General features: G+C 37.7%; 4 protein-coding genes across 4 annotated transcripts; 2 read left to right on the top strand and 2 right to left on the bottom strand.

Moving 5' to 3' along the window:
- Positions 1–1,556: 1,556 nt before the first annotated feature.
- On the top strand, positions 1,557–12,390 carry tsen2 (TSEN2 tRNA splicing endonuclease subunit). Its single transcript, XM_051123359.1, has 11 exons — positions 1,557–1,872; positions 1,985–2,051; positions 2,172–2,211; positions 2,309–2,816; positions 4,484–4,558; positions 5,202–5,252; positions 5,364–5,502; positions 9,055–9,091; positions 9,367–9,478; positions 11,460–11,549; positions 11,626–12,390. Exons 1-11 carry the CDS (start codon positions 1,693–1,695, stop codon positions 11,683–11,685), a joined length of 1,359 nt encoding a protein of 452 aa, XP_050979316.1. The 5' UTR covers positions 1,557–1,692; the 3' UTR covers positions 11,686–12,390.
- mkrn2os.2 (MKRN2 opposite strand, tandem duplicate 2) lies at positions 12,006–13,683 on the bottom strand. The gene is made up of 4 exons (XM_051123360.1): positions 13,385–13,683; positions 13,209–13,258; positions 12,343–12,511; positions 12,006–12,249 (listed from the first exon to the last, which is right to left on the bottom strand). Exons 1-4 carry the CDS (start codon positions 13,585–13,587, stop codon positions 12,006–12,008), a joined length of 666 nt encoding a protein of 221 aa, XP_050979317.1. The 5' UTR covers positions 13,588–13,683.
- Positions 13,684–13,860: 177 nt separating this feature from the next.
- On the bottom strand, positions 13,861–16,219 carry mkrn2os.1 (MKRN2 opposite strand, tandem duplicate 1). The gene is made up of 4 exons (XM_051123361.1): positions 15,948–16,219; positions 15,109–15,155; positions 14,873–15,035; positions 13,861–14,661 (listed from the first exon to the last, which is right to left on the bottom strand). The coding sequence occupies exons 1-4, from the start codon at positions 16,184–16,186 to the stop codon at positions 14,448–14,450; spliced, it is 663 nt and encodes a 220-aa protein (XP_050979318.1). The 5' UTR covers positions 16,187–16,219; the 3' UTR covers positions 13,861–14,447.
- Positions 16,220–16,807: 588 nt separating this feature from the next.
- Positions 16,808–25,674, top strand: mkrn2 (makorin, ring finger protein, 2). The gene is made up of 8 exons (XM_051123479.1): positions 16,808–16,933; positions 17,264–17,392; positions 20,229–20,380; positions 20,520–20,839; positions 22,655–22,869; positions 22,953–23,063; positions 23,646–23,790; positions 24,859–25,674. Exons 1-8 carry the CDS (start codon positions 16,908–16,910, stop codon positions 25,006–25,008), a joined length of 1,248 nt encoding a protein of 415 aa, XP_050979436.1. The 5' UTR covers positions 16,808–16,907; the 3' UTR covers positions 25,009–25,674.
- The last annotated feature ends 1,145 nt before the right edge of the window (positions 25,675–26,819 follow it).

Raw genomic sequence — 26,819 nt, forward strand, 5'->3', positions numbered from 1 at the left:
ATAGCTTCCTCTCATCTCAGTATTTCTGATTTGTACATTTTACATAGCCTACAGCATCATTCGATTACCACAGAAAAGACATTCTTGCTAAACACCACAAAAATTTTGAACAGCAGTTAATGTGTGTTTAGGATTCAGCTACCTAAAGTTTAAGGTCTAATCTGTCCCTGGATGTTGGCAAAATCTGACAAAACCTCCCTATTGTAGATACTTATACTGACCTACATTTACTTTTCGGGTAAGTCTATATATGTATAATTAGTCTCTATGGAACAACCCCGTTTAGCAAAGAAAATGTGTGTTACACTCAGAATAATGTACAGGAGTGGCACCTGGGCTTTTTAACAAAAGATCATGAGTGGAATTTTTAAAGTTCACGATTAGTAAAGCACCAGGCTGAATGCTGAGGTTGTGTAAGCCGGCCTAACTATTCCAGCCAGTCTCATCTCCACCCACGTCCAGTACTCAGAAATGCACAGCAGTGTCACTCACATGTCTTTCATTCTTACAGAAAAAGCAAGGCAAACAAAGCAAATAAAGCGTTTCTGTCATTGCTTTGAGGTGTGCGCCAGAACATGGATGAAAGCAGGGTTTAATTCCCAAGTTAACTAAATACATGTATGTGTAAACGTGTGTGTGTGTGTGTGTACCTGGTATTCTCTACATTATGTGGACCAATTGTCCCCACAAGTATAGTATATAAATTTATATACCAATAAATTTTGACCTTGTGGGGACATTTTTTGTCCCCATGAGGAAAACAGCTTATTAATCATATAGAATGAAGTGTTTTAGAAATCTAAAATAACAGACTGTTTTGTGTAAGGGGCAGGTTTAGGTGTAGGGTTAGGGCAAGGAGATAGAAAATATAGAAAATACAGTTTGCATAGTATAAAAACCATTACGTCTATGGAATGTCCCCACAAAAGAAAAAAAAAATGGAAACCAGTATGTGTGTGTGTGTAGGTGTGGCATATATGGGCCTACACCAATGTATGCAGATTGACATTACAAAAACTAGTGTGGAGATGTAATGGCATCGGTCAGCAATACCATTTTATTTTATTATACCATGGAACTAAATGATTGCAATTCATAAACTACAGTATTCACTTGTTACCACGGAACTGCGTAGGTGTAGGGTAGTTTTTGGTACTTTTTTGTTTGTTTGTTTGTTTGTTTTTTGTTTTGTTTTTTAGCTGACGATGTATTGCATATGTAATTATATTTATTTCCTGGTTAAGACTGCCTTGCTAAATGCCTTCATTTTACATAAAAAATAATTATGTGGACGAAAACCTAGGTAAATTCGTCTCTCACACCGTTTTTTTGGGGAAATATTGCTCTCTACTGGCCCTTGAAACAAATTACAATTTGAATGTATGTGAACATAAATTTGTAACATTTAACTTTGTGTTTATGATAAATATCGATTATGTAATTAGATTATTTGATATTATTTAAATTAATTATGTATTATTTCATAGCAAACGATTATTCTCTATACAAGAAAGTTCGGAACTAACGAGAATGTTTCTAGAAGCTCCACGGACGATATTTACCGCAACACCACAGCTCACATGCCTTTAGTTGAATTACCGCTAGAAACTTGTACGTTAACGAAAAAAAACGTGTGATAGACAGCGGAAAGCTGCGTGATGTTGTGTATAGGATTTGACTGACCTGTCCTCCATGATGGAAGCCGTGTTTCAAGCCCCTAAACGGCGGGCGAAGGTTTATGAGTCCTTTGAAGCTCCACTCCCCATCTCACTGAGCGTAGAGGATGAAGAGCCCATCATCTACAGAGCAGAAATCATCAGTCATCATGTGATAGTCACAAATCCTGCTCACATACAACTTATATATGAGAGGGTGAGGCGTGCAGTGTTTTGGGCATGATACTGGAGTTGTACTATGGTAAATCAGATATTTTAACACAGTTCAGTTCTCAAAATGTAATGTTTTTGTTTGTTTGTTTTTGAAGGGTTACTTTGGTAAAGGAGTGTTCTCTAGATCCAGACCTGAGCACATGATCTCTCAACAATGGAAATGTAGGTATTGACAACACTCTTATGATTGTTGGAAGCATTAATTTCTTTGGTTTCTAACATTTAATGAAAGGGTAACATCTAAACTTTTTTACATGAGCATGACTCTTTCATTTGTTTTAGACATTGGAGACAGATGTCTACCTGTGATCTCCTCATCAGAGTAAGATCTCTGACCACTTTCAGAGCACTCTAAGTGTGTACCTTTATATGTATGCATGTGCATAATTCATTTATGTGGTTGATTTAATTTCTACCAGATACCAAAAACGCCTCAGCTGGGCACGTGCGGCTCTTTTGATGCAAGGATTGGAGGAAGAGTCTGTCAGTCGTGCATTGGAGACACTCACAAAACCAGTGGAGTTTGATATTGAGAAAGAACATGGACGAAAACCTAAGGCCAAAAGCTTTGATGGGTCATTGGTGGACCAATCAATGGATGATGTGTCATGTGACACAGTTTCAAACCTTGAAAATGACAGTCTGGACCAAACAAATACCGCAAGGCCTCAGCGTCAAGGAAACCCACTTTATGATCCTCTGGCTGAAATCTATCCTCAGGAACCCGAGCTTTTAAAAGCCAATGTGAAGTGCAAAAGACATGATGACTGGCTCACTCACTGTGGCTGCAGACCTGATGAGGACCAGCTGATGAGTTCAGAGTGCAGTGTGGCCAACGCTGACCCGTCAGAAGCTTACGAATATGTTCTGATGGAGGATTCTGAAGATGACGACAGTGAAAACTTTTCCAAGGATAACGTCTCAGCCGTAAATAATACCAGTTTATTCTTAAAATGAAATGCCAATGCGAACAAAGCAAATAAAATGATTTGCATAATGATATCATGCTTAAAACAATTAGTCACGTGAGTTTTGGTGTAGTACCAAAAAAAAAAAAAAAAAAATCTCTCTCTCTCTCTCTCTCTCTCTCTCTCTCTATATATATATATAGAGAGAGAGAGAGAGAGACATACCAAAATGTCACTTTCACAGTGCATTTTGCTAAAAAAAAAAAACTTTAAATGTCACCAGAAACTAGTTAGGAAACACTTTTTTTGTCAGGAAAAAGGGATTTAACGCAAATAATTTTGAGGTCAATTACACGTGTGACTATATGTGTTAAAACTACCAAGTCAAATTATATGAAATCTCTTAATAATTTGTGAAATTATTAAGCAATAAGCTGACCAGTTTCAGTTCTCCCATTACTCTCCATTTTGCACAAGTTTTGGAGATATCTGGGATATGAGAGAGAGACAATTTGTGATATGCACAAAATGGTGTTGGAAAGTGGTTGTGACACACCAAAATGTATGCAACAAAAATGGCTAGTGAAAACTTGGAAGTAAAAAGTTAAAATTAGCACATCTTAGACTGAATTAATGTAACAAACAGTTTGAATGTTAAGCAGTATTGAGTTGAATACAGGAATTGTGGAGAAGAAAAAGATCATTTACAAGCACTGCAATGATTTTTCACCCTTCTTTAAGCAATCCTCTTAAACTCAGGCTCTTAAAAGGACAGTTCACTCAAAAATGAAAATTCTGTCATTAATTACTCACCCTTATTCTACTTACAATTTAGAGGACTTCCATCTTTTATCCTCATAATAACCTCCAAACTTCAAGCACGTTTCATACATAAAATAGTGGGATTTTCTGCATCTGTGGTTTAAAAATATAAAATATGTCCTGAACTAGGGTCCCCCTGGTGAATCTTGTCCATTTCCACCACTGCACAGATCTTAAAGGATTAGTTCACTTCCAGAACAAAAATGTACAAATAATGTACTCGCCCCGCTGTCATCCAAGATGTTCATGACTTTCTTTCTTCAGTCGTAAAGGGAATTATTAGGAATTATGTCCATATAGTGGACTTCAATGGTGCCCGCGAGTTTGAACGTCCGATTGGTAATTTTAGGAAAAAAAAAAAAATTATATATTTTTTAACCTCAAACGCTCGTCTTGTCTAGCTCTGCGATGCGCACGCGTACTCTGTGTAATACAGGTCAATACAGTTAGGGTAGGTTGAAAAAGTCTCATTTCATCTCATTTTCTCCTCCGACTTCAGAATCGCCCTACATCGCTGTTTTTGGTAAAGGGCGTTTCACCTTCTTTGCATGTTCACTTTGGAATAAAACAGGGTCGATACTTTTGCAGCGATGTAGAACATGAGAAAATGGTTGTTGGAGAGCACAATCTCTGTAAAAAGACTTAAAAAGTCCTAATCCAGTACCATCCAGTGTAATAAACAGCTGGAAAAGTCATGGAAATACCTTTTGGTCAAAAAGTATTGGTAAGGGCCTGCATGCACATGTTTCTGATATAGATAAATGCTTTGTCTTAAACTGTTTTAGAAGACACTTTTGTATTAGACAAAGTTTTTGAATGAGTGAATGAATTAACCTGTTAGTAATGGACTCTTTCCTATGTTAGGAGCAGCGGGGCAAGTTGGTGTGCAGAATAAACCCTTTCACCATGATGGAGTACCTGCAACTCAGTTATGAAGAAGTAAGTGACTCTTCAGCACCAGCCTTAAGGTTCAAGCTGATACATAGCTCTGTATGATGCATTACATCAGAAATACTTTCTGTCAACATACTGGATATTGCTACAATTTGTTCACTGTGGTCTAGTGCCTCTGGTTTGTATCTGTCAGGGTTGAGTTAAATAGGGTATATAATATTTTCATAGGGCTTTTATTGTTACAGCTGGATATAGTTGAGAGATTTCACTGCCCAGAGCCAAACCAAACAACACAAGTGGAGCTGTGAATATCTTATCTGCTCGATTCTGTTAACTCAACCTCCCTCAACAGCAGCCTACTGAAACTACCGCTCCCTCTCATTAATATAATCCTATCCCATCATTCTCCATAAAAGTAGACCCTAGAGTCTAATGAAACAGTCAAAGCGAGTGTTTTAAGGAATGTGTGATATTGTATAATTGATTATTTATCATCCGATTGTATGCTTTACCTTTCTCTGACATCCCCCTGTGTGATTGCTATCATCAGTTTGAACTAAAGCCGGTGTGATTTAGGACACATCCCAACATGAACTTGTTAGCAAGCAAGCAAATCAGTTAAGAAACAATGCAGGGTGGGCGGCACAGTCATTTGTCTCCTAACCAGCTGCTTGTCTTTATATTTCAGGCGTTTTTTCTGGTGTATGCTCTTGGATGCTTGTCAGTTTATTACAGCGGGGTGAGTTTTTACACACTTTTTTGTGTGCGGCCAAAGTTAGTCTGCTGTTATATATCATTTAAAGGTGTAATTTCTTAATTGTAAAGGTCTGTCTGGTTGTGTTTACTGTAGGAAGCTCTGTCAGTGGCTCAGGTTTGGACGATGTTTCGTTCACTGCAGCCCAACTTCTCAAGCTCCTACGCAGCCTATCACTATTTCCGCAGTAAAGGCTGGGTGCCAAAGTCTGGAATAAAATACGGAACTGACTTAAGTAAGGATATTACAATATTTATTACAAAATCTCAACTGAAAACCTGAACTGCATCAAACTTTTTATTTTCAAAGCAATAATTGTTGCAAGCTTTAGGGGTTTTAATGGCATGGCTTAATACAGCGGTGCCCAAACTTGGTCCTGGAGGGCCGGTGTCCTACAGAGTTTAGCTCCAACCCCAATTAGACACACCTGAACCAGCTAATCAAACTCTCACAAGGCATACTAGAAACTTCCCAGCAGGTGCGTTGAGGCAAGTTGGAGCTAAACTCTGACTTATACTCTGACTTAATATAATGTAAACAATATCTCTTATTGAAATATGTAACAGAAAACCCATAAAAGACTTACTTATTTAAAAAAATCCACATCGTTTAATACATATTTTGGACTGTGGGGGTGCCATTATTTCAATGACGTGAAATGGCTGCGCTCAGCGAGCTACTGGCACTATCTGTTGCTATTTTTATTGCAACACAACTCGGAAAATAAAATACTGATACAGTGCCACAATGTGCGGCTTTTGGTTGTAATTTTCAGTCGAAGGGCAACAAAAGAAATGATGCAAGTCTTCACAGCTTTTCCTAGTGAAAGAATGGGAAGATGTCTGTTAACGAATAAAACTTCCTAAAGACCTGCGTCTTTGTTCTGTCTTTGTTAGCCCTAATGCCTCGGAGGCTTTTAGTAGACACCAGCTACTGAAAAAGCTTACAAACGTCAGAGACAAGAAACACTGGATGCAATCCTTGCAGGATGTAAACATGCTGACACTTGTCATTAAGGAGGAGTTTCTCAGTGCAGATTTCACTCTATATATATCCAGGGTGTTTAGACTTCTTATGCGGAAAATCGATGGTACGACATTGGTTTAAGCCTACTCTTACATAGCTGTGGTGATCGTATCAGTAATTTTTTTTTTTTTTCCAGAGTTGTATGTTCTAAATTGTTTTACAGTAAACATAGCAACAGGTAGCACCAGTAGCTCAGTAGCACAACCATTTCACGTCCTTGAAATAATGGCGCCCCTCCATATTCCAAAATATGTATAAAATGATGTGGATTTTTTAAAATAATGTACATTTTCATGGGTTTTCTACTACATATTTCAGAGACATATTAAGCCATACTTGTCAAAATACCCAGGGTTCCCTTTAAGTAAATGATAAATATAATGCATGTTTTATGAAGGTCAATTTAAGACTTTAAGACCAAGTAAAGAAAATCTGTGGACACACATGCCTTGAATTAGCAACAATTTGAAAATCTTCCAGCAGGTATACATTACGTTTTTAATTAAAAAAAAAAAAAAGATTATAGAGTATGGAAATATCTTTTACTGTACCCTCTGATCTGAATGATCTTATTTAAGTGATGTTCATCCTATATAATATATTTAAATCGTATTAAATCAAGATGCATTAAGAAAAAGAAGTTGGTTAATGTTTTATGAGTTTTTAGAGTCTTGGTAACACTTTAGTATAGAGAACAATTCTCACTGCTAACTGGTTGCTTATTAGCATGCCTATTATTAACAAATTGGCTGTTTATTAGTACTTACAAAGCACCTATTCTGCATGACCATATTCTACATCCCTAATCCTACCCAATACCTGAATTTAACAACTACCTTGCTAACTATTAATGAGCTGCAAATTAGGAGTTTAAGGCAAAAGCTGTAGTTAATGGTTTGTTAATAGAGTATGGAAATACTCTAGGTATTGTTCTTCCTATATATAATATATTTTTGTCTTGTCTTCCATTGCAAATATCTTAATCTATCTAACAGGTTAAGATAAACTGAGAAGCAAAAGGACATAAGCAGTCTTGTTTTCTGAGAAATTTAGAAAAATAAAATTATGATTAAAACAAGAACAAATATCTGCCCACAGGCTCAGAAAAATCAACTTACTTCAAAAGGAAAAAAAGTTTTCATTTCCCATTGTGTTCAAGTTCTCAGAAAACAAGACTTGGACTGTCTTCATTTGCACTTCAACATTGCATGCAACATTTAATGCAGTGTCTTTATATTTTAAGAGTTTCTCCTCTGATCTAAGCCCTTTTTTAAGGCTTCAATTTGTGAAAGGACGAATTAAGATTTTAAAGTGGTCATATGATATTGCTAAAAAGAACATTATTTTGTGTATTTGGTGTAATGCAGTGTGTTTACTTGGTTTGAGGTTTAAAAACACATTATTTTCCACATACTGTACATTATTGTTGCCCCACATTCGCATCTGCATTTGTGATCGTAGAAACGACAAACAAGCACTACTCTACATTGCTCAAAACTCGCATTTGAATAGCCAGTAGCAAATTCTTTAAATATGAAAACGTACTTACAGGCTGTGAGTCAGAAGCGGCGGACAGTTTTTTCAAAGTAGGAATTGTCCCACTTTATAGTGTGCACAGCCGGCATTATAGGCTACTCTCCCAGGTTCAGGAAACAGTCCTCCGTAAAATGTGCTGCACACATTCAAATATTTGCATTGTACTCTTTTGGAACAGTATTGTAAATATAACTTAACCACTTATTTCTAGTTGTGTACTCATTTGGAAGGCCAAACAAAGTAGTTTTGCTTTCGCAACGAAACACACAGCATCTCCACAACGTGGCGGCTGCAACAATAATAAAGCAAGAATAAAAGTTATGCCTACTTTGTTTGCGTATACATTTGGGCAGTATTACACAAATCTTTCCACACCATGACGTAGAATTGTGGGGGTATGTTTGAATGAGCCGTTTCAGGAAGGCATGGATGAGTATTAACAGCTTGTAACACTCCAAAGACAAAGAAAAAATATGAAATAACATAAGACCCCTTTAAGGCCCTCGGAATCCCATGCAATAATTACAACTAACTAACCCTACAAAATGACACCCTAAAATAAAGTCTGACTGAAGTTAATAACTTACATTTAGGTCCGAGGTCATACATTTTGTTCCTAAAATCTTTTCAAAAAAGGCCAAAGAATATCAATACTTGCATCTGAAGCAGAGCTGTGAATGACAGCAGACCCTAAGGACTAAACTGTATGGGGAAAGTTACTCTGTAATCTTCCATAAACACTTACGAAAGAATAGTATGATAATGTTGTCATGTAGAACCAGTTTAAATGCACTCACATCTAATCTTAGGCTTTTTGTCCAGTTTGTAATGGCACAGAATCAGCCAATTATTCTTAAGAGCGCTGTTGTTTATGGCGTATCCTTCTGAAACATTTAAGCCTGACCCTGCTTTAACTGAGTCCAGCGGGTGAGAGAGATTTTCCAAGCAGTGTCAATAACATTCGAGGTGGACAGCTGAATTATTCAGGTGTATTAAGCATTGCTTTCCTCACATTCCCGACCCGTAGCACCGCAGTCTCATTAACACGACATGGAAACTGACACTTGGCTGTGAACTTCAGGAGTTATCGACTCTGAGCGTCTGCAGCGCTGACACATGACTCTTTTAGGGCACTATAGAATTGCGTCTTGTTTGTTGCTGTTTCAGCTCTCAGATTCTCATTTGTTCCATTGCTGATTCTTTTCTCCTTTCTTCTCTTTTCTAGTGCTCTACCGAAAAGGACCACCGTTTTATCATGCAAGGTTTGTTCTTAATCAGTCATATGTATGAAAATACATAGATACAGTCCCGAAGTTCACATAAAAGCACTCTCTGCTTTTTGTTTAATGAACCATATATTTGCCTTTTTTCCCCTCAGAGTATCTTTGGCAACATACAAGTCACACATCATTAACATGAAATTGCATTCAGAACCCAGTTTATGCAGTGTGTTTTTATGTTGACTGTACTGCTTTAGTATGTTATTCTGTGAGTGTGTTGAGCTGTTTTCAGTGAGTGTGTGTGATTCTGCACTCAGCTACTCGGTGGTGGTGGACAGATGCGATGAGTCTTTTAAAGGTGCTGCGCTGCGGCCCTTCAGCTGGAAATCGCTTGCTGCTCTCAGCAGAACCACTGGTAACGTCTCTAAGGTGTGACACTGCCTTTATGCTACCTGAAAGCAACAGGAACAAAACAGGAACTTGATACCCATATCTAAATTTCTTTTGGCACTTTTCACCAAAATGGTAGAGTTACTGCACTTTATAATGCATTGTAAAGATATTCATAATAGATGTTATATTGCATTATATCTTTTCCTGAACAGTTGTAACCAAAGTTAAAATGCATTGTAATATTTGTAGATCTGAAATTGGCTATTTGTATTATAATGTATTATAATGTATTATAACTGTCAGTACAGTTATTCATGAGATTATAGAGTGCATTATAAGTTGCATTACAAGGCATAATTAATGCATTAAGAATACTTTTATAGTGTGTTATATTTATATTTATATATATATGTGTGCGTGTGTGTATATATATATATATATATATATATATATATATATATATATATATATATATATATATATATATATACACACCCTGACAAAAGTCTTGTCGGCTATCCAAGTTGTGGGAACAACAAATAATTGTCTGATGAACTCTGGGATGCTTTCTTTGCCATTCCAGATGACTTTATTAATAAGTTATTTGACTCATTGCCGAGACATATGGATGCAGTCCTCCAAGCTCATGGTAGTCATACACAATATTAATTCTTTTTCCACTGCACCATGACTTTATGTTCTGTACTGTACGTTATTTCTGTTAAGTGACAAGTTTTTTGTCTAAGCAAAGTCTGACCTTTCTGTCCTAATTAAATAATTAAAAATCACGGCATGATAAGATTTTATTTTGGTAAAATAAGCGTAATCTAGAGGCCTTTGCCTTTCATATAAGCCACTTCTGATTCCAAATGATCAACTAGAAGTCAAGTTATTATTTGTTGTTCCTACAGCTTGGATAGGCGACAAGACTTTTGTCAGGGTGTGTATATATACACACAGTGGCATGCGAAAGTTTGGGAACCCCCTGCAGAATCTGTGAAAATGTACTGTCCCAAGTAAGATATTTTACATAACAGATGTTTACATATACTCCACAAGACAAAAAAAAGCTGAAAATGTTGAAATAACCCCCTTCAAAAGCTTGGCAGCCCTTGGTTCTTAGTACTGTGTGTGGTTATCTGGATGATCTACGACTGCTTTTTTTGTTTTGTTTTGTGATGGTTGTTCATGAGTTCCCTGTTTTTTATTCTGAACAGTTAAACTGAACACTGTTCTTCAGAAAAATCCTTCTGGTCCTGCAGATTCTTTGGTTTTCCAGCATCTTTTGCATATTTGCATATCTTTTGCATATTTGAACCCTTTCCTATGATTTTGAGATCCACTGAAGACAACTGAGGGACTCAAACATAACTATTAAAAAAGGTTCAAACATTCGCTGATGTTCCAGAAGGAAACATGATGCATTAAGAACCGAGGGGTGGAGGTATGTAATTTGTCTTGCAAGTATATGCAAGTATCTTCTGTTGCTTCCGAAGGGCAAATGGGGAAAAAAATTATATTTCAACAAAATGAGAAACATTTGGACATCTTCATCCTATTCAAATGTTTTCACCCCCCAGCTCTTAATGCATCATGTTTCCTTCTGGAGCATCAGTGAATGTTTAAACCTTTTTGATTCCCTCAGTTGTCCTTAGTGTGAAAATATGGATCTCAGAATCATACAGTCACTGCTGGAAAGGGTTCAGACTTGCAAAAGATGCTGAAAAACCAAAGAATCTGCAGGACCTGGAGGATTTTTCTGAAGAACAGTGCTCAGTTTAAAAAACAGTCATAGATCATTGAGGTAACCACACACGGTATTAAGAACGAAGGGTTCCCAAACTTTTTAGGGGTACATGTGTATATGTAACAAGAGTAATAGGCCCTATTTTGGACCATATTAGTGGTAAAATTTTGTGAAAGTTTAACAAGTGAAAAATGAATGTTTAGTGAAATAGAGTAGAAGTATAGTGTCGTCCTCTCTAATGGGATGAAACTGGATGTGTTTGCTGTACAGGAACTGATGTTCTGCTACGTCATCACTCCATCAGACATGACAGAAGACATGCTGTCCTCTCCAGAGTGTCTGAAACAATTTACTGTACAGGTACGACAGCACACCAAAGTTTGTTTTGAGAGTTTTCTTAACATGTCTGGAGCTATAATAGTATTTTATGTTGCAGGAAGTCATCGTGAGCAGATGGGTCTCCTCAAGAGAGCGAACTGAACAGGAGGAAATCTAACATTCCTTTTTCCATGTTTATTTTGCTTCAAAATATTAAGCTGCTATTTATTTTTCTTTAGTAATATTCAGAGGTTGTGTTTAAACAATGTTCAGACACAAGTCCAAGAGTGCTGTAAAGTGTTTCCTGGAAACAGGTTTTTAAAGAAGCTTTACAAAAGTGGCATTTCAGTTCATAACAGTACAGATTAAAAGGCACATTTAGGCATTCATTCAAATATCACCTTGATACAAGATACATAGTTGATGAAATAACAGTAAATCAGTGTTATCGTGCTGTGATGATACAGAAAAGTCACAATAGGTGGGTCTTAATTATGCTCATGTGTTCTTGCTGTCCTCGTCCTCCTCAAGTGAGTTTCTACGCGGACTGTCGACGATGTAGAAGTGGTTTTGGGAAATCTCACGACACAACAACATGTACTTGGAAGCTCTTTTGATCCGAGGAAGCACAAACAAGCGTGTGAATTCATCTTTACTCAGGGCTCGCTTTGACTGCGTGGCTAGAACACAGTTGATGAACATCAGCGAGTAGCTGTAGCAGTTGTGGCTTTCCTCATTAAAGCTGAAAAAGAACATTTGGACACTTAAAACATCTGAATGCCATTTTTCTTTATTCTTGCTCAGTGTCTTCATTTTAGTGGATGTACTGACTCACCTTTGCCATGATGGGTCCCACATCTGAGCGGAGGAGAACTTCTCCAGATACTGATCCCACTGGCTCATCAGACTGAACATGTCGGGCTGAACCAGCGGGATGCAGATACAGCGTTCCCATCCCTGATTGTCTCTGTGAACACCAGTCTTTGTGTAATTGTAGACTATTCCTTCATAATAAACGGAAGACATGGCATTCATGTATTTAACTGACAAAAAGTAGCACATTGGTGATCTTTGATTTACTTCACATATAATTATGCAGGTCAAATTCTGCAATTTAAAATGCGAATGTTACTGTGCAATAGCATTAATATTATAGTTGGACTGTTATAACATTTACATTTCAATTATAAGCAGTGTTTTTAGTATAATGAAGCTTTTACAGTTTTTATTAGTATTTTGAATATTTTTTATATTATCTATTTTAATTTTACTGTTTTTTTAAATTAAAGGTCTATTTAAGTTTAAGATGTTTTAGTACATCAAGTTAAACAAAATTAAAATGTTACCTTTTAACTAGCTAAAATAATAAGCTTTTTATTTCTTTCAGATAACGTTTTATTAATTTTTCTTTTGAGTAAAGTTTAGTTTCAGTTTTAGTTAATTATAAAAACTAATGGAATACATGCAGAAACAAAACTCTTAAATTTACGGTTAAAAAAAAGAAGAGAGAAAACCGTGGGTACAATAATCTCCCTTTAATATAAAGTGACAGTTTCATGCATTACAGAATGGCATACCAACTGTTTAAATAAAATATCAACTACAGGAACTTCTGGAAACACCTTTTTACTGTAAATCGTAAGGTGACTCGTATTTCCTACAAAAGCTGTTTTCATATCTTGTTTCCTTCACTGAACATACCGTTTGTGTTGGTGATTCCTGTGTGTAGATCAGAACGGCCATCAAAGTCCCTGCAAAAACCACGAACATGTCACCTCCGTCCAAGGAACATTTGAGTTTAATCATTGTATGAGGATATTTTCTTCTTTAGAAGGAACATGAACTTAAGTAAGATCTAGCAGCATTTCTAATGGTACCTGAGCACATTGTCTTGTGTTGACGCGACTAGAAAAGCACACGGGACTTTGTGTCCGTTGCTGAAGGGGTTCGGTATGCTGACCGGCGCCTCCTCCAGTCGCTTCCCACTGAAACTAACTCCACATTCAGGACACTGCTCCGGGACGAAAAAACAGTAGATGTCCTTGTCACAGTGGTTGAATTTGATGACGCTCTTATCCATTGGAAGAGAACATAGACGCGGATGCTACAGGGGGATTGGACGGTGTGACAGAGTCCAGAGAGAGCAGTTGCTTTGTTGTTTTAGTAGGGTGACGTCCACCGCTCACATGGACCGATCTGGTTTCAGCAAACACTAAACCTGTGGAACAATAGGATCTGTTTGCAGGGCAGCTTCATTAATGCTCATCCGCGTTCACGTGAGACGCTCCGTGTGTCAAGACGAGTGATGATAAACATGATTCATTCTTTCTACTTTTGAATATGAACTCCTAGATACTCTTTATCAACAGACACACAATTAATTAATACAGAGACATGATCCTCCTTTGTTGGTGCTTAGAAATATATTTTTATGCAGTGATAATATATAATAGCTTGATTTTCCTGGAAACCATGCAAATATGTTTTTCTGAATTGATACAAATGGGTCTCACTGCAACTTAAAACCAGGTCTTTGTTTAAAACGTGTATTTACAGGTTTACAACCTGTCATGAGTAACTGAGCCACATCTGTCATGTGGTAAATGAATCCTGTAAACACATCACGCTACGCTGACTGTGGTGTCCATACAGCACTGGGCTTACAACAGGCTGTGTTGCCTGTATGTGCTTTTTTGTGATGGTAGCTGCTAACTTGCATTATTTCAATTACCAAGGACCATGTTTCAGCTAAAAATCTTCTTTACTTGGATGGCCTGAGGGTGTGTAAATTAACAATACATTTCATGTTTTGGGTGAACTATCCCTTTAAAGGCACATATTGGTAACTTTTAAAAAAGTATTCTGCGATAGTGACAGCTTTTGTACTTTTTTCTTAGCTTGTATATATTGCACTTGCAGTGTTTAATGAAGAAAAGTGTATCACATGTCATGAGATGCAATACAAAATCCATGTTGTAATATTGCATGATAGATGTTGATATATAATGATACAGTCTTCATTCTGGGTAAAACGTGAGATCCTGTGAACTCATCTCTGCTCAGAGACACTTTCCCATCCAGCGAGCGCATGTGGTTTATGAAGGTCAGAGCGAAACCGTAACAGCACGATCCAAACTCCCTCTCCTCATCAAACCTGCAGATGAACAAAACATTATCAAATATATCACACTAACTTCCAGACCAGTGATTTGTGGTTGAATTGGTAAAATGTGCACCATTAAAAGCTAAATAGCCATTTTTGCCTTGGCCTATTTTTTGCCCCGGAGCATATGTTGATAATTTTCTAAACTACATAATACACAAAACATCTGATTGTGTGTATTGCGTAAGGGCTATAGCAGTACCGCTCTGAAACCCATTTTGGCGATGCAGAAAACTGCTCCAGCTCTCTGTCCCATGATTCCCTGAGCGCATGTCTCCACGGAGGGCAGAGCTGTATGCAGACACACTGTTCCCAACCACGGTCGTCTCTCCGGACCCCTGACAGGGTGTAGTTATAGACCAGACCTAAAAACACAAACAACTGCTAAACTGTAACTGCAAAAACACAAACAACTGCCCAATTACAGATGGCCCTTACCTCCTGAATTTGAGAGTCCCACATGAATCTCAGTGTCATTCCATTCCCTGGAGAAAAAAAAAATTGGTAACACAAATTCTAACTATTAACTAGGTGCTTATCAGCATGCTTATAAAGCACATATTAATGCCTTATTCTGCATGACCATATTTTAGACCTAAACTTAACAACTACCTTACTAGCTATTAATAAGCAGCAAATTAGGAGTTTGATGAGGCTAAAATCATAGTTAATAGTAAGAATTGGTCCCCAATCTAAAGTGTGACCAAAATATGTATATATTTAAAAAATAATAATAATAGAATAATGTGAGAAACAGAGAAATAATACATACACAACCAGCCAACAGCCTGAAATAATTAAGATTTTTAATGTATTTTGGAGGAAGTCTCTTTTACTCACCAAACCTTCCTTTATTTAATGCAAAATACAGCAAAACAGTAATATTGTGAAATATTATTACAGTTTAAGCTGTTTTGTTTGTGAATATATTGTTAAATTGTAATTTATTCCTGTGATCAAAGCTGAATTTTCAGCATCATTACTCTAGTCTTCAGTGTCAAATGATCCTTAAGAAATTAATGTATATGCTGATTTGCTGCTCAAGAAATATTTCTGATTATTATCAATATTGAAAACAGTTGTGCTGCCGAGTATTTTTGTGAAAACCGTCGTTTTATTTTGTAGGATTCTTTGATGAATAGAAAAAGAACAGCATTTATTTGATATAGAAATCTTTGCAACATTATAAATGTCTTTATACTGTCACTTTGGTCAAAATAATGCGTGCTTGCTGAATAAAAAAACTTACACGAGTAATTATAGCCTTATAAACTTACCCAAGATGTGATGGTCCGTGAATGGATCCTATCAGAAATGCACATGAGACTGTGTGTCCATTTCTAAACGGACAGGGAAGCGCAACAGGTGCGTCTAAAAGTCCAAATGTGAGACTCTGAAGACAGATCGGACACTGACGCTCTGAATCATCCCTTCGATGAGAATATGGGGCATCTGAACATGAAAAACTGTAAATGTTTCTTCCACAATGTCTGTATTTGATCACAGTTTTCTCCATGAGTGTTCAGGTGGTCTAAGAGGCGCGGTCTCCAGTTACCTGTTGTGCTCTCTGAACCTGATCTCAGATCAGTTTCGTTTTCTCACACTCCACGTGTGACGTCATTGTGTTCAAAACTGCTCCACCAGGGGACGCAATGCTCCAGTGAGCAGCATACCTATCAAAATATAAAAATAAAATGCTTATAAAATAATACAAATATGCATCTTACTCTTTATGACGACAATTTCTGGGCCACTAAGCCCCGCCCACTTTTCCATGCTTTTTTTTTATTATTATTTTATTATCACCGCTGATTTCAGGTCAGTTATCTGGTTCTGTCGCTATTTAGGAACCACTAAAAGTGGTCATTCATTTATTTCCGAAACCTTTTTTATAATACGTATCTGTAGTGAAAGCTTGTCATCTATTTTCATCACTGAGGCGGAAGAAGCGATATAGGATTCGTGAACGAATCATTCTTTTCAATCGGACCCCTGTACTGAATCAGTTGAACCGTTTCCGTGGTTACTTACAGCATGTAAACGAATCTGTTGTGGACTAGGGTTATGCAACGAACCGTTCAAAGAACCGATTCGCGAAAATGAGTCACTCTTAGCATCGCTAGGCGGAAACAATGATCAGCGTCGTCGCGATGTAGCCGGTGATATTTTCAGGTTGCACAAAACCGTGGAGACAGTAATATTTAACAGTGAAATATCACATTCGTAGCTGGATAAACATGTCAACGAAACAAGTGACCTGCAGGTAAAGAGACACACCAAACCATCATTATATAGCCGCTAAAGCGTCGTTGTAATAAATAAGGTCACTGATAATATCATCATGACTTTCACATAAGAGAAAATGGTGCAGCTAGATTGACGCATGTGCGACTGCAGATGTCACAGCAAATCTTTTACATTTACACCTTTATTATTCATATACAATCATTCATCACTGGCATTTCAGCAGGAAAACATCTCTGTTCGCATCCAAAGGCATTTCAGCATCATCTTCAGCATTAATCCGTATAGACATCCATGTGTCATATGTGTCAAATCATGTGTGTTTGATGATGTTCTTGTCTTTCTACAGGTATTTCCTCCATGGTGTTTGTCGGGAGGGCAGCAGGTGCATGTTCTCTCACGATCTGGCCACAAGCAAACCTTCAACTATCTGTAAATACTACCAGAGAGGAGTGTGTGCTTATGGAGACAGATGCAGGTGAGGATTAAAAATGTAATGACAAACCTCCTGCATGCATTTCACTGAATATACATGAATATGAGTGATTTCTCAGTATAGTGCACTTCACACATTTCAAGTATTGAAACTTTTCCTATCATAAATAGCACTATGTCCTCGGTGAAGCTATGGTGAAGGGATAGTTCCAAAAATGTAAATTCTTACAATAATTACTCAACCACATGTCGTTCCAAACCTGTAAGACCTTCATTCATTTTAGGAACACAAATTAAGAAATTTTTGATAAAATCTGAGAGCTTTCTGACCCTACATAGACAGCAACACAACTACGATGTTCAAGGCCATAAAATAGTCCATTTGACATCAGTGGTTCAACTGTATGTTATGAAGCTGCAAAAACGAAAGACTTTTTGCATAACAAAAATAATGAATTTTTTAACAGCTTCTTTTCTTCTGTGTCAGTCTTTAACTTATTCACAATGATGCACATCGAAGACTTACAGGAAAAAGTCGTCCTTTATAACGATATAATGATGTCCTTACTACCTTTCTAGGCCTTGAACACATCAGAAAGCTCTCAGATTTCATCAAAAATATTTTAATTTGTGTTCCAAAGATGAACAAAAGACTTAAGCGTTTGGAATGATATGAGAGTGAGTAATTAATGACAGAATTTTCATTTTTGGGTAAACTGTCCCTTTAAGTGTATTTTTTATATTGTTTTTAATTGTTTTATTTTTGGAGGAAAATGATGGATAAATCTCAACACAAAGTTAGATAGCAGTCATTTAATTTTATAATTAAGTAATACATTGTTTCAAATTTACAGTTTTCAGATGCTTATTAGTTTGTTGATGACACCTAATAAAGTGGATGCAAAATCTTAAATCTTAGAACATGGAATAGTATAGCTGTTATTATAGCTATTATAAACTATAGAATATAAAGAATTACAACAAATGTATTACTATTACCCATGCACTATATATACAGTGCATCTGGAAAGTATTCACAGCGCTTCAGTTTTTCTACATTTTGTTATGTTATAGCCTTATTCCAAAATGGATTCAATTCATTATTTTCCTCAAAATTCTACAAACAATATCCCATAATGACAACGTGAAAGAAGATTGCTTTGAAATCTTTGCAAGTTAAAAAGTATATAAATTGAAATTTGTTTTTTTTTAGAAATTAAACGATTGTTTCGCTAGATAAGACCCTTCTTCCTCGGCTGGGATCGTTTAGAGCCCTTTGAAGCTGCATTTAAACTGCATTTTGGAAGTTAAACTTAGGGGCACCATAGATATCCATTATATGGAGAGAAATCCTGAAATGTTTTCCTCAAAAAACATAATTTCTTTATGACTGAAGAAAGATAGAAAGACATGAACATCTTGGATGAGAAGGGGGTGAGTACATTATCTGTAAATTTATGTTCTGGAAGTGAACTACTCAAAAAAATCTTTGCTCAGTACTTTGTTGAAGCACCTTTGGCACCAATTACAGCCTCAAGTCTTTTTGAAGATAATGATACAAGCTTGGCACACTTATTTTGGGGCAGTTTCTGTCATTCTTCTTTGCAGGACCTCTCAAGCTCCATCAGGTTGGATGGGGAGCATCGGTGCACAGCCATTTTCAGATCTCTTCATAGATGTTCGGTCGGGTTCGAGTCTGGGCTCTGGCTGGGCCACTCAAGGACATTCACAGGGTTGTGCCGTAGCCACTCCTTTCTTATCTTGGCTCTGTGTTTAAGGTCGTTGTCCCGTTGAAAGATGAACCATCACCCCAGTCTGAGATCCAGAGTGCTCCGGAGCAGGTTTTCATCAAGGATGTCTCTCTACATTGCTGCATTAATCTTTCCCTCAATCCTGACTTGTCTCCCAGCTCCGGCTGCTGAAAAATATCCCAATGGCAAGATGCTGCCACCACCATGGTTCACTGAGTGGTGCCTGTTTTTCTTCAGACATGATGCTTGCCATTCAGGCCAAAGAGTTCAATCTTTGTTTCACCAGACCAGAAAATTTTGTTTCTCATGGTTTGAGAGTCCTTCAGGTGTCTGTCATGTGCCTTTTGCTGAGGAGTGGCTTCAGTCTGGCCGCTCTACCATATAGGCCTGATTGGCGGAGTGCTGCAGAGATGGTTGTTCTTCTGGTTCTCCTATCTCCACAGAGAAAGACTGGAGCTCTTTCAGAGTGACTGTTGGGTTCTCAGGTGCTCAGTTTGGCTGGGCGGCCCGCTCTAGGAAGTAGTCCCAAACTTTTTCCATTTACGGATGATGGAGGCCACTGTGTACCCTTTCTGTACCCTTCCTCAGATCTGTGCCTCAATACAGTCCTGTCTCGGAGGTCTACAGACAATTCCTTGGACTTCATGGGTTGGTTTGTGCTCTGACATGCACTGTTAACTGTGGGACCTTATATAGAGAGGTGTGTGCCTTTCCAAATTATGTCCAAAACTGAATTTACCACAGGTGGAGTTGCAGAAACATCTCAAGGATGATCAGAATGGAAACAGGATACACCTAAGCTTAATTTTGAGTCTCTGTGAATACTTATGTACACATGAATTATTATTATTTTTTATATAAATTTGCAAAGATTTCAAACAAACTTCTTTCATGTTGTCATTATGGGGTATTGTTTGCAGAATTGTGAGGAAAATAATGAATTGAATCCATTTTGGAATAAGGCTGTAACAACAAAATGTAGAAAAAGTGAATCACTGTGAATTCTTTCCAGATGCAAAATAACTTTTACATATAAAAGTTGCTCTACTTGAAGAATTATCATCCATGTATTATAAGTTAAGATGTGGCAGCATGGTTTAATGATGCTTTTTGTGTGTTTTGTGATAGATATGATCATATCAAACCTCCCGGCCGTGGCAGCGGCCCGTCGGTAGAGCAGTCAAACAGAGGCAGCAGTGCAGGAGCGTCAGCACCAGGACCCGGACCTCCATCAAACACAAGCAAACATGTTAAAAAACCACTGGTGCTGAGAGACAAGGGTATCTGCACCCAAATAAACTACATGACTGTCTGCATATGACATGCCATCGTTAGATTACTGGACACAACATCTAATATTATTGTAAGATGCTGAATGAATTATATGTTGCTTGAATGAGTCTGCTGTGTTTGTTTCAGCCCTGGGCTCTGACAGCAGAGCACGGCCGTTCGCTGGAGAGGGAGCAGATGTAGGCGACTGTTGGGACTACAGAGATGACAGGGATGCTCACGGCAAACCTCACACCTACCTGGATGCCATCCGCTCTGGCCTGGAGAGTTCGGCCGCTGCCGGCCCATATCCTGACATGGGTCAGCAGCCACAGCTCTGCCCTTACATGGCGGCCGGACAGTGTCACTATGGCGACAGCTGCCCGTATATTCACGGTGATATGTGTGAAATATGTCGGCTGCAGGTCTTGCACCCAAACGACCCTGAACAAAGAGCAGCACATGAAAAGGTGATTGAACATTTAATTTTTAATACAGCATATTGAGGTCAACGGTTTATGTATAGAAAGTCCTATTCATTTTTCAATTTAGAAATGAGTGGAGATATTATATTTATTATATATATAATCAGTACCTCAAAATTAAAGTTTGGACTTACTTCAGGAAGTTATGACATACAAATGACTAAATTAGTACAATTTATGTAAACTTTATTTAATTTTTAAACTTAACTTATAAAGGATTAAAAAGGATTTATTACATTGTTTGATTGCATTTTAAACGTTGTTTGATTACATTTTAAAAGATTAACTAAATTTTTAGTTCTATAAATTGATTTTTATAAAGTTTTTGAAGTGATATTCTGTGTACTATTGACAAAATAAGATACATAATATAAAATATTATTTTTTACCTAACCCTAACCCTAACATCTTCTCAATCATTTAAAAAGCGTTTTGATCGACAGCAGTGATTCTAGAGGCAAAGTTGTTTGGAACGAGGAGGTCTATCATGCGATACGAATATCGCGTGTATGTACCGGAAAACCGCACAATGTAAAATAATTTACGCCAGGGGTACCCAACCTTGTTCCTGGAGATCTACCTTCCTGCAGAGTTCAGCTCCAACCCTGATCAAACACACCTGAACCAACTAATTAGGATCTGAAGGAGCACTTGATAATTACAGACGGGTGTGTTTGATCAGGGTTGGAACTAAACTCTGCAGGAAGGTAGATCTTCAGGAACAGGGTTGGGCACCCTTGGTTTACGCCCTCAAAAAATGTGATACTGCCCCCCAGTGGACGATTTTTTTCAAATTTCTCACAGACCTTTGGGGCTGAGAGTCAAACAGCCCCACCAAGTTTCATTCCAATCGGCCTCTGTTAACCTTGTCTAATAGGTGCTCAGAATTCATCAGCCAATGGCCCCATAGACACTTGTAGCATTTTGGACCAAGACCGTGCACAGCGATTTTCATGTTGAAAGAACAAATGGTTGCCTAGTTGTAGTCATTTTTTTTTCCCCCTCTTATAGCGCCACCAAGTGGCCAATCTCCGTGATTTTTTTTCCGTGTGACCTCAGCTTGAGCTCTTACATAAGTGTGCCGAGTTTGGCGAATGTATCTCATTCTGTTCAGGAGTTATAGGCATTTTACTAAAAGTGGTCCTGCCCCCTTCAAACGTATCGGCGTCCCTTTGCCACGGTGAGTCGAAAGTTCAACTTTTTTTTGATAATTATTGATATTCACTCACTGATATTCACCAGAGAATCTTTCTGCACTGGTTTGGTTCTGATCTGGCGAAAAACCTAGGACTAGTTCGCAAAAGTAGGTTTTGCAAAAAAATGTGAAATACCCAAAAATGTCACCAAGGATTCCAGCGACAAAACACTTGAGCCTGAAACTGACGGTTTAGGAGTTATGAGCGATTTCGTACTTTCGATCGCTGTAGCGCCCCCGTCAGGCCAATTGGGGCAAGCCTCGGTCAAGTTGTAGGTGGTGTGAGTACTACCATCCCTCCAAGTTCTCTACGACTTACGGTTTGGTCTGCACTCATCCGTGACCATTCGCTACGCGCTTGAAACCCTAATTATGTTTCATGCTGTAACAAATTTTGCTTGCAGTTTACATTTTTCGACTCAATCAAATTTGCAATATTGTGATTTAGTCCACGACTAGTGGCATTTGGTTCAACACATAACTAATTTAAAAAGATTCATTTCAAAAATTGAATGAGAAAGATACTTCCTTGTTGTTGAAAAGTAAGCAGTCACTGTTGGTCTCTTTTGGGAGAAAGAGTATCTGATGCTGTTGTCTGTTCCCAGATGTGTATGACGGCCTTTGAGCTAGACATGGAGAGAGCGTTCGCAGTGCAGCAGAGTCAGGACAAGCAGTGTAAGATCTGTTTGGATGTGGTGTACGAGAAGGCGTCTCCGTCCGAGCGGCGATTTGGCATCCTGTCCAGCTGCTGCCACACGTACTGCTTAAGCTGCATCCGCCAGTGGCGCTGCGCCGAGCAGTTCAAGAACCAGATCCGCAAGTAAGTCTGGACTGATATAAGGTCTGGATTCTCAGACGTTGATGGTGAAACGGTGTGAAGTAACGCAAAATGATTGCGTACAGGTCCTGTCCCGAATGCCGCGTGGTGTCTGAATTTGTCATACCCAGCATGTACTGGGTGGAAGACCAGGAGGAGAAGAATCGTCTCATTGAAGAGTTCAAGTCTGGAGTCAGGTGTGTATAAAATGGCTTTCCAGGTCAGAAACCAGTTTATTTTGTTGCAAGGTTACAAAATAATTGATAATATTCTCAGGGATCGAAAACTGTTTTTCTGTTTATATTTTTATGAAAATAGCATGTGTTACATGTTACATTTTATGTAGTTGTTATAAACAGTCAATAATTTGCAGTGATTTTTTTAATAATTTGCAGTGATTTCTCACATTTTCTTTCCTCATCACTTCACACATTTTAGATTTAGTCCACTAAAGCCTTATAGATCACTGGCTGATTGTCCGGTTCACTTTAAAGAGAAGTGCACAGTCGAATCAGAAATGAATAGAATATGAGGTTAAAGGTTAAATGTTTGGAGTCTTCCCATAGTGATATTTGTTAGCAGCCTTTCATCTGCCTTTGATCTGCACTCAGAGCAGTAGCTGGAAGCTGTTTTTATCCATCCATCTATTTATTTATTTACCTGTATATCATATTGGCAAAATGCAGACCGATTTCTTTGACATTATAGTTCAAATGTGTGTTTGTTCTTTATTTGCAGGATTTGTCAGTATCATGATGAATGTGTTTTTGCATTTGCAGTAAGAAGCCCTGTAAATACTTTGATCAGGGAAGAGGAACTTGTCCGTTTGGAGGAAAGTGTTTTTACATGCATGCGTATGCTGATGGGACACGAGCAGAACCCGACAAACCCCGCAAACAGCTGAGCGCAGAGGGGAACGTCCGGGTAATGGCCGCACACACACTCCTCACACACACGTCTGTATGTGCAGGACATTAGTCATGTGATTGTATTTGTAGAAAGGGCAAGAAAAGTGACTTTGACATGCAAAGAGAGTTTTTTGCATAATCAAAGTCAATTTTCTAGAGGTAAAGTAATTTTTCTGTCAGTCGTGAATGCAGTCATACCAAATCACAGAAGTGAACCGCTATTAATTGCGTATTATTTTATAAAAATGTGTGTGTTTCACTCACTCTTCTGACGAGTGTGACTGACATGCTGCAAGCAAAGAGATATCTAATTTTTGTTTGCCTTCAGCGTTCTTTAGAGCATTTGCAGTACATTCGTAAGTCAAACGTATGATCGCGCAAACGAACCGCGATTCGGGCCCAAATAAAATTATAAGAACGCAGTCCAGCGGGGGCAAGGGGATCAGGGGACCAGGCAATCGAACCAAGTGTGAAAGCACATTAAATCATGAATAATGGGTGCAAAGATATTTAGAAGCACTCGTTTGGTGATTCTGCTGTTTTCTGAAAGACTTTTAATTACACAGCTTCAGAAAAATAATTCTAATGTTTTTATAGGCCTAAATAATGTGTATATAATATGTATTTATAATGTTTTCCATATTTAGCAAGCTATCCAAAGGTGCTTTATAACCAGGGTTGCCAGGTTCTCACAACAAAACCTGCCCAATTGCTACTCAAAACTAGCCCAATTGCGTTTTTTTTTTTTTTTGGTCAGGGTTTGTCAGGTTTCCCCTGGTAAATTCGTATTTCAGGGGCTAAATATAACGTTATTGGGATCACTTCAACCTGCGGACATCAAAAACAACCCACGGCAAAAGTGTTAAAGTAGCCCAGTTCCACAGAAAAACGGGGGACTTGGCAACATTGTTTATTTAAACAGTTTTATAATTATTATTTAATCAAAGACCAATAATCAATACTAAAATTAAATTAAGATTTCTACCAAAATGCTAGATGTGGGGTAAAGTGGGCCAGATGTGTGACTCAAATAAGCTGGAAATGTGCAATGCCGCTCACTCAGCTCTCTCTCTCTCAAACTCAGTTTCTGAACTCAGTGCGTCTGTGGGACTTCATCGAGGAGCGTGAGCACCGCGGGACACCGCAGTACGAGGACGAGGTCAATGAACTGGGCGAACTCTTCATGCAGCTGTCAGGAGCCGGAGACCAGAGCGGCACGTCAGCTTCACATTGATCACATGACTCAGACGCACTTACCTTAGGTACTGGGTGAAACATCTGGGCAATAAATGTGTACTGACAGGTGAACGATTTGAGACGACATTTTACAAGTGGTATGTTTTTGTGCTAAAGCATTTAATACATCCATATGTATATGAATCTATATTAAAGCACCTGTATGGTATCTGTAGGCTGCTATATTCTCCTGACCTGCATTGGGATTTTGCCAGATTTTTTTAATGTTAAGCCCAAAGATGAATGTGTGATGAAGACATGGGAACTAAAAAATCTCTCTGGCACATTTTCAAACGCACTCCAGTAGTGTATGAAGTGTATTACAGAAATACTGTTAGGTGTAAAAAATGAAATGAATAAATAAATAGTAATCATTACACTTAGTTCAAATAACATATTCATAACTTTATAACTTTTGGGCATCATGCAATATTGCTGTGGTTTAAAAAAAAGTAACCATTGACTTTGTCACCAGTGAATAGACCTATCTATATTTTTAGGAGCATTTGGATATAGTTACTTCATTTTGGACGCTGAAATCATAGTACTGAATTCACTCATCTGGTTTACTCTTGAATCCGATTATGGGTTATTATATTCCGTTTTCTGAATTGTATTGTTGAGTGACACTGGAACGAGTGTAATAAACCATTTAGTGACCGAGTGGCCTGTGTGTCTTTGAAACAATCGCTGCTTCATTACAGTCTCAGGATCAGATGCTTCAGAATTTAATTGCTCAAATACACTGAACCTTCATAAGATTCTCTCAAACCCTGCTTACACTAATAACAAGAGATTTATAACAAGCACTAATGTGGCGCGCAATAGGGCTAAAACAGCTTAAAACTGTAGTTGTTTTCCTCTTTCAGCAAATGGTTCAGTGAAAGAAGGTGCTTCACCTTAAAAAAATGTTTGTATGTGAAAATGTTTGTAGTAGAAACATGGGTAACACTTACAATAACGTTCATTAGTTAACTACGTTAGTTAACATGAACTAAGAATGAATAATACTTCCACAGCATTTATTAATCTTAGTTAATGTTAATTTCAGCATTTACTAATGCATTATTAAAATCACAAGTTGTGTTTGTGAACATTAGTTAATGCACTGTGAACTAACATGAACAGACAATGAACGGCTATTTTTATGAAGTAACATTAACAAAGATCAATAAACAGTATAATAAATGTACTGTTCATTGTTTGTTCATGTTAGTTAATAATCAGGGCTCTCAAGTTTTAGAAAAAGTTTAGTGAGATTTTATCTGTTAGGAGAGGAGCCCCTCAGCCCCACGCAATTCTCTCCAGTTTTTGCTAGAAGTTAAATTTTATCTATTGTTCAAAATTGACCAGCACAAAATAGAAACTATAACAACTGGTAATTTTGATTGAAGTCAAATTCATAAAAAATAAAATAAATGTTGTGTATATTTCAAAAATATAAATGTATCAAAAATCAAAAGAAATTTGGCCCCAAATGAGCCAATGAACAGCAGTGCTCAAAGTACATACTGCAGGCCTACACATACAGTATTGCAGAACCTGCCCTGAGCATGTCAAGCTGTGTGTGCCTGTGTGTGAGAGAAAGTACATATTTCAGCTTATGAATGGCATTTTGTATTGCAAGTGTTTGTTGCACATATTGATGCCTTGATGACAGTGGTAGGGGCTCAAACTTAACTAGTAACTAGTTAATGGAATTACATAATTTAATTACAAAATAATTGTAACTAATCAGTTACAGTTGCTGAGAAACAATGTATAGTTAAATTACAGTTACTTACGAAAAATACAAAGGGGTTACATCTG

Source organism: Labeo rohita, chromosome 11 (genome assembly GCF_022985175.1).
Source record: "Labeo rohita strain BAU-BD-2019 chromosome 11, IGBB_LRoh.1.0, whole genome shotgun sequence".
In the NCBI taxonomy this organism is placed as follows: domain Eukaryota; kingdom Metazoa; phylum Chordata; class Actinopteri; order Cypriniformes; family Cyprinidae; genus Labeo; species Labeo rohita.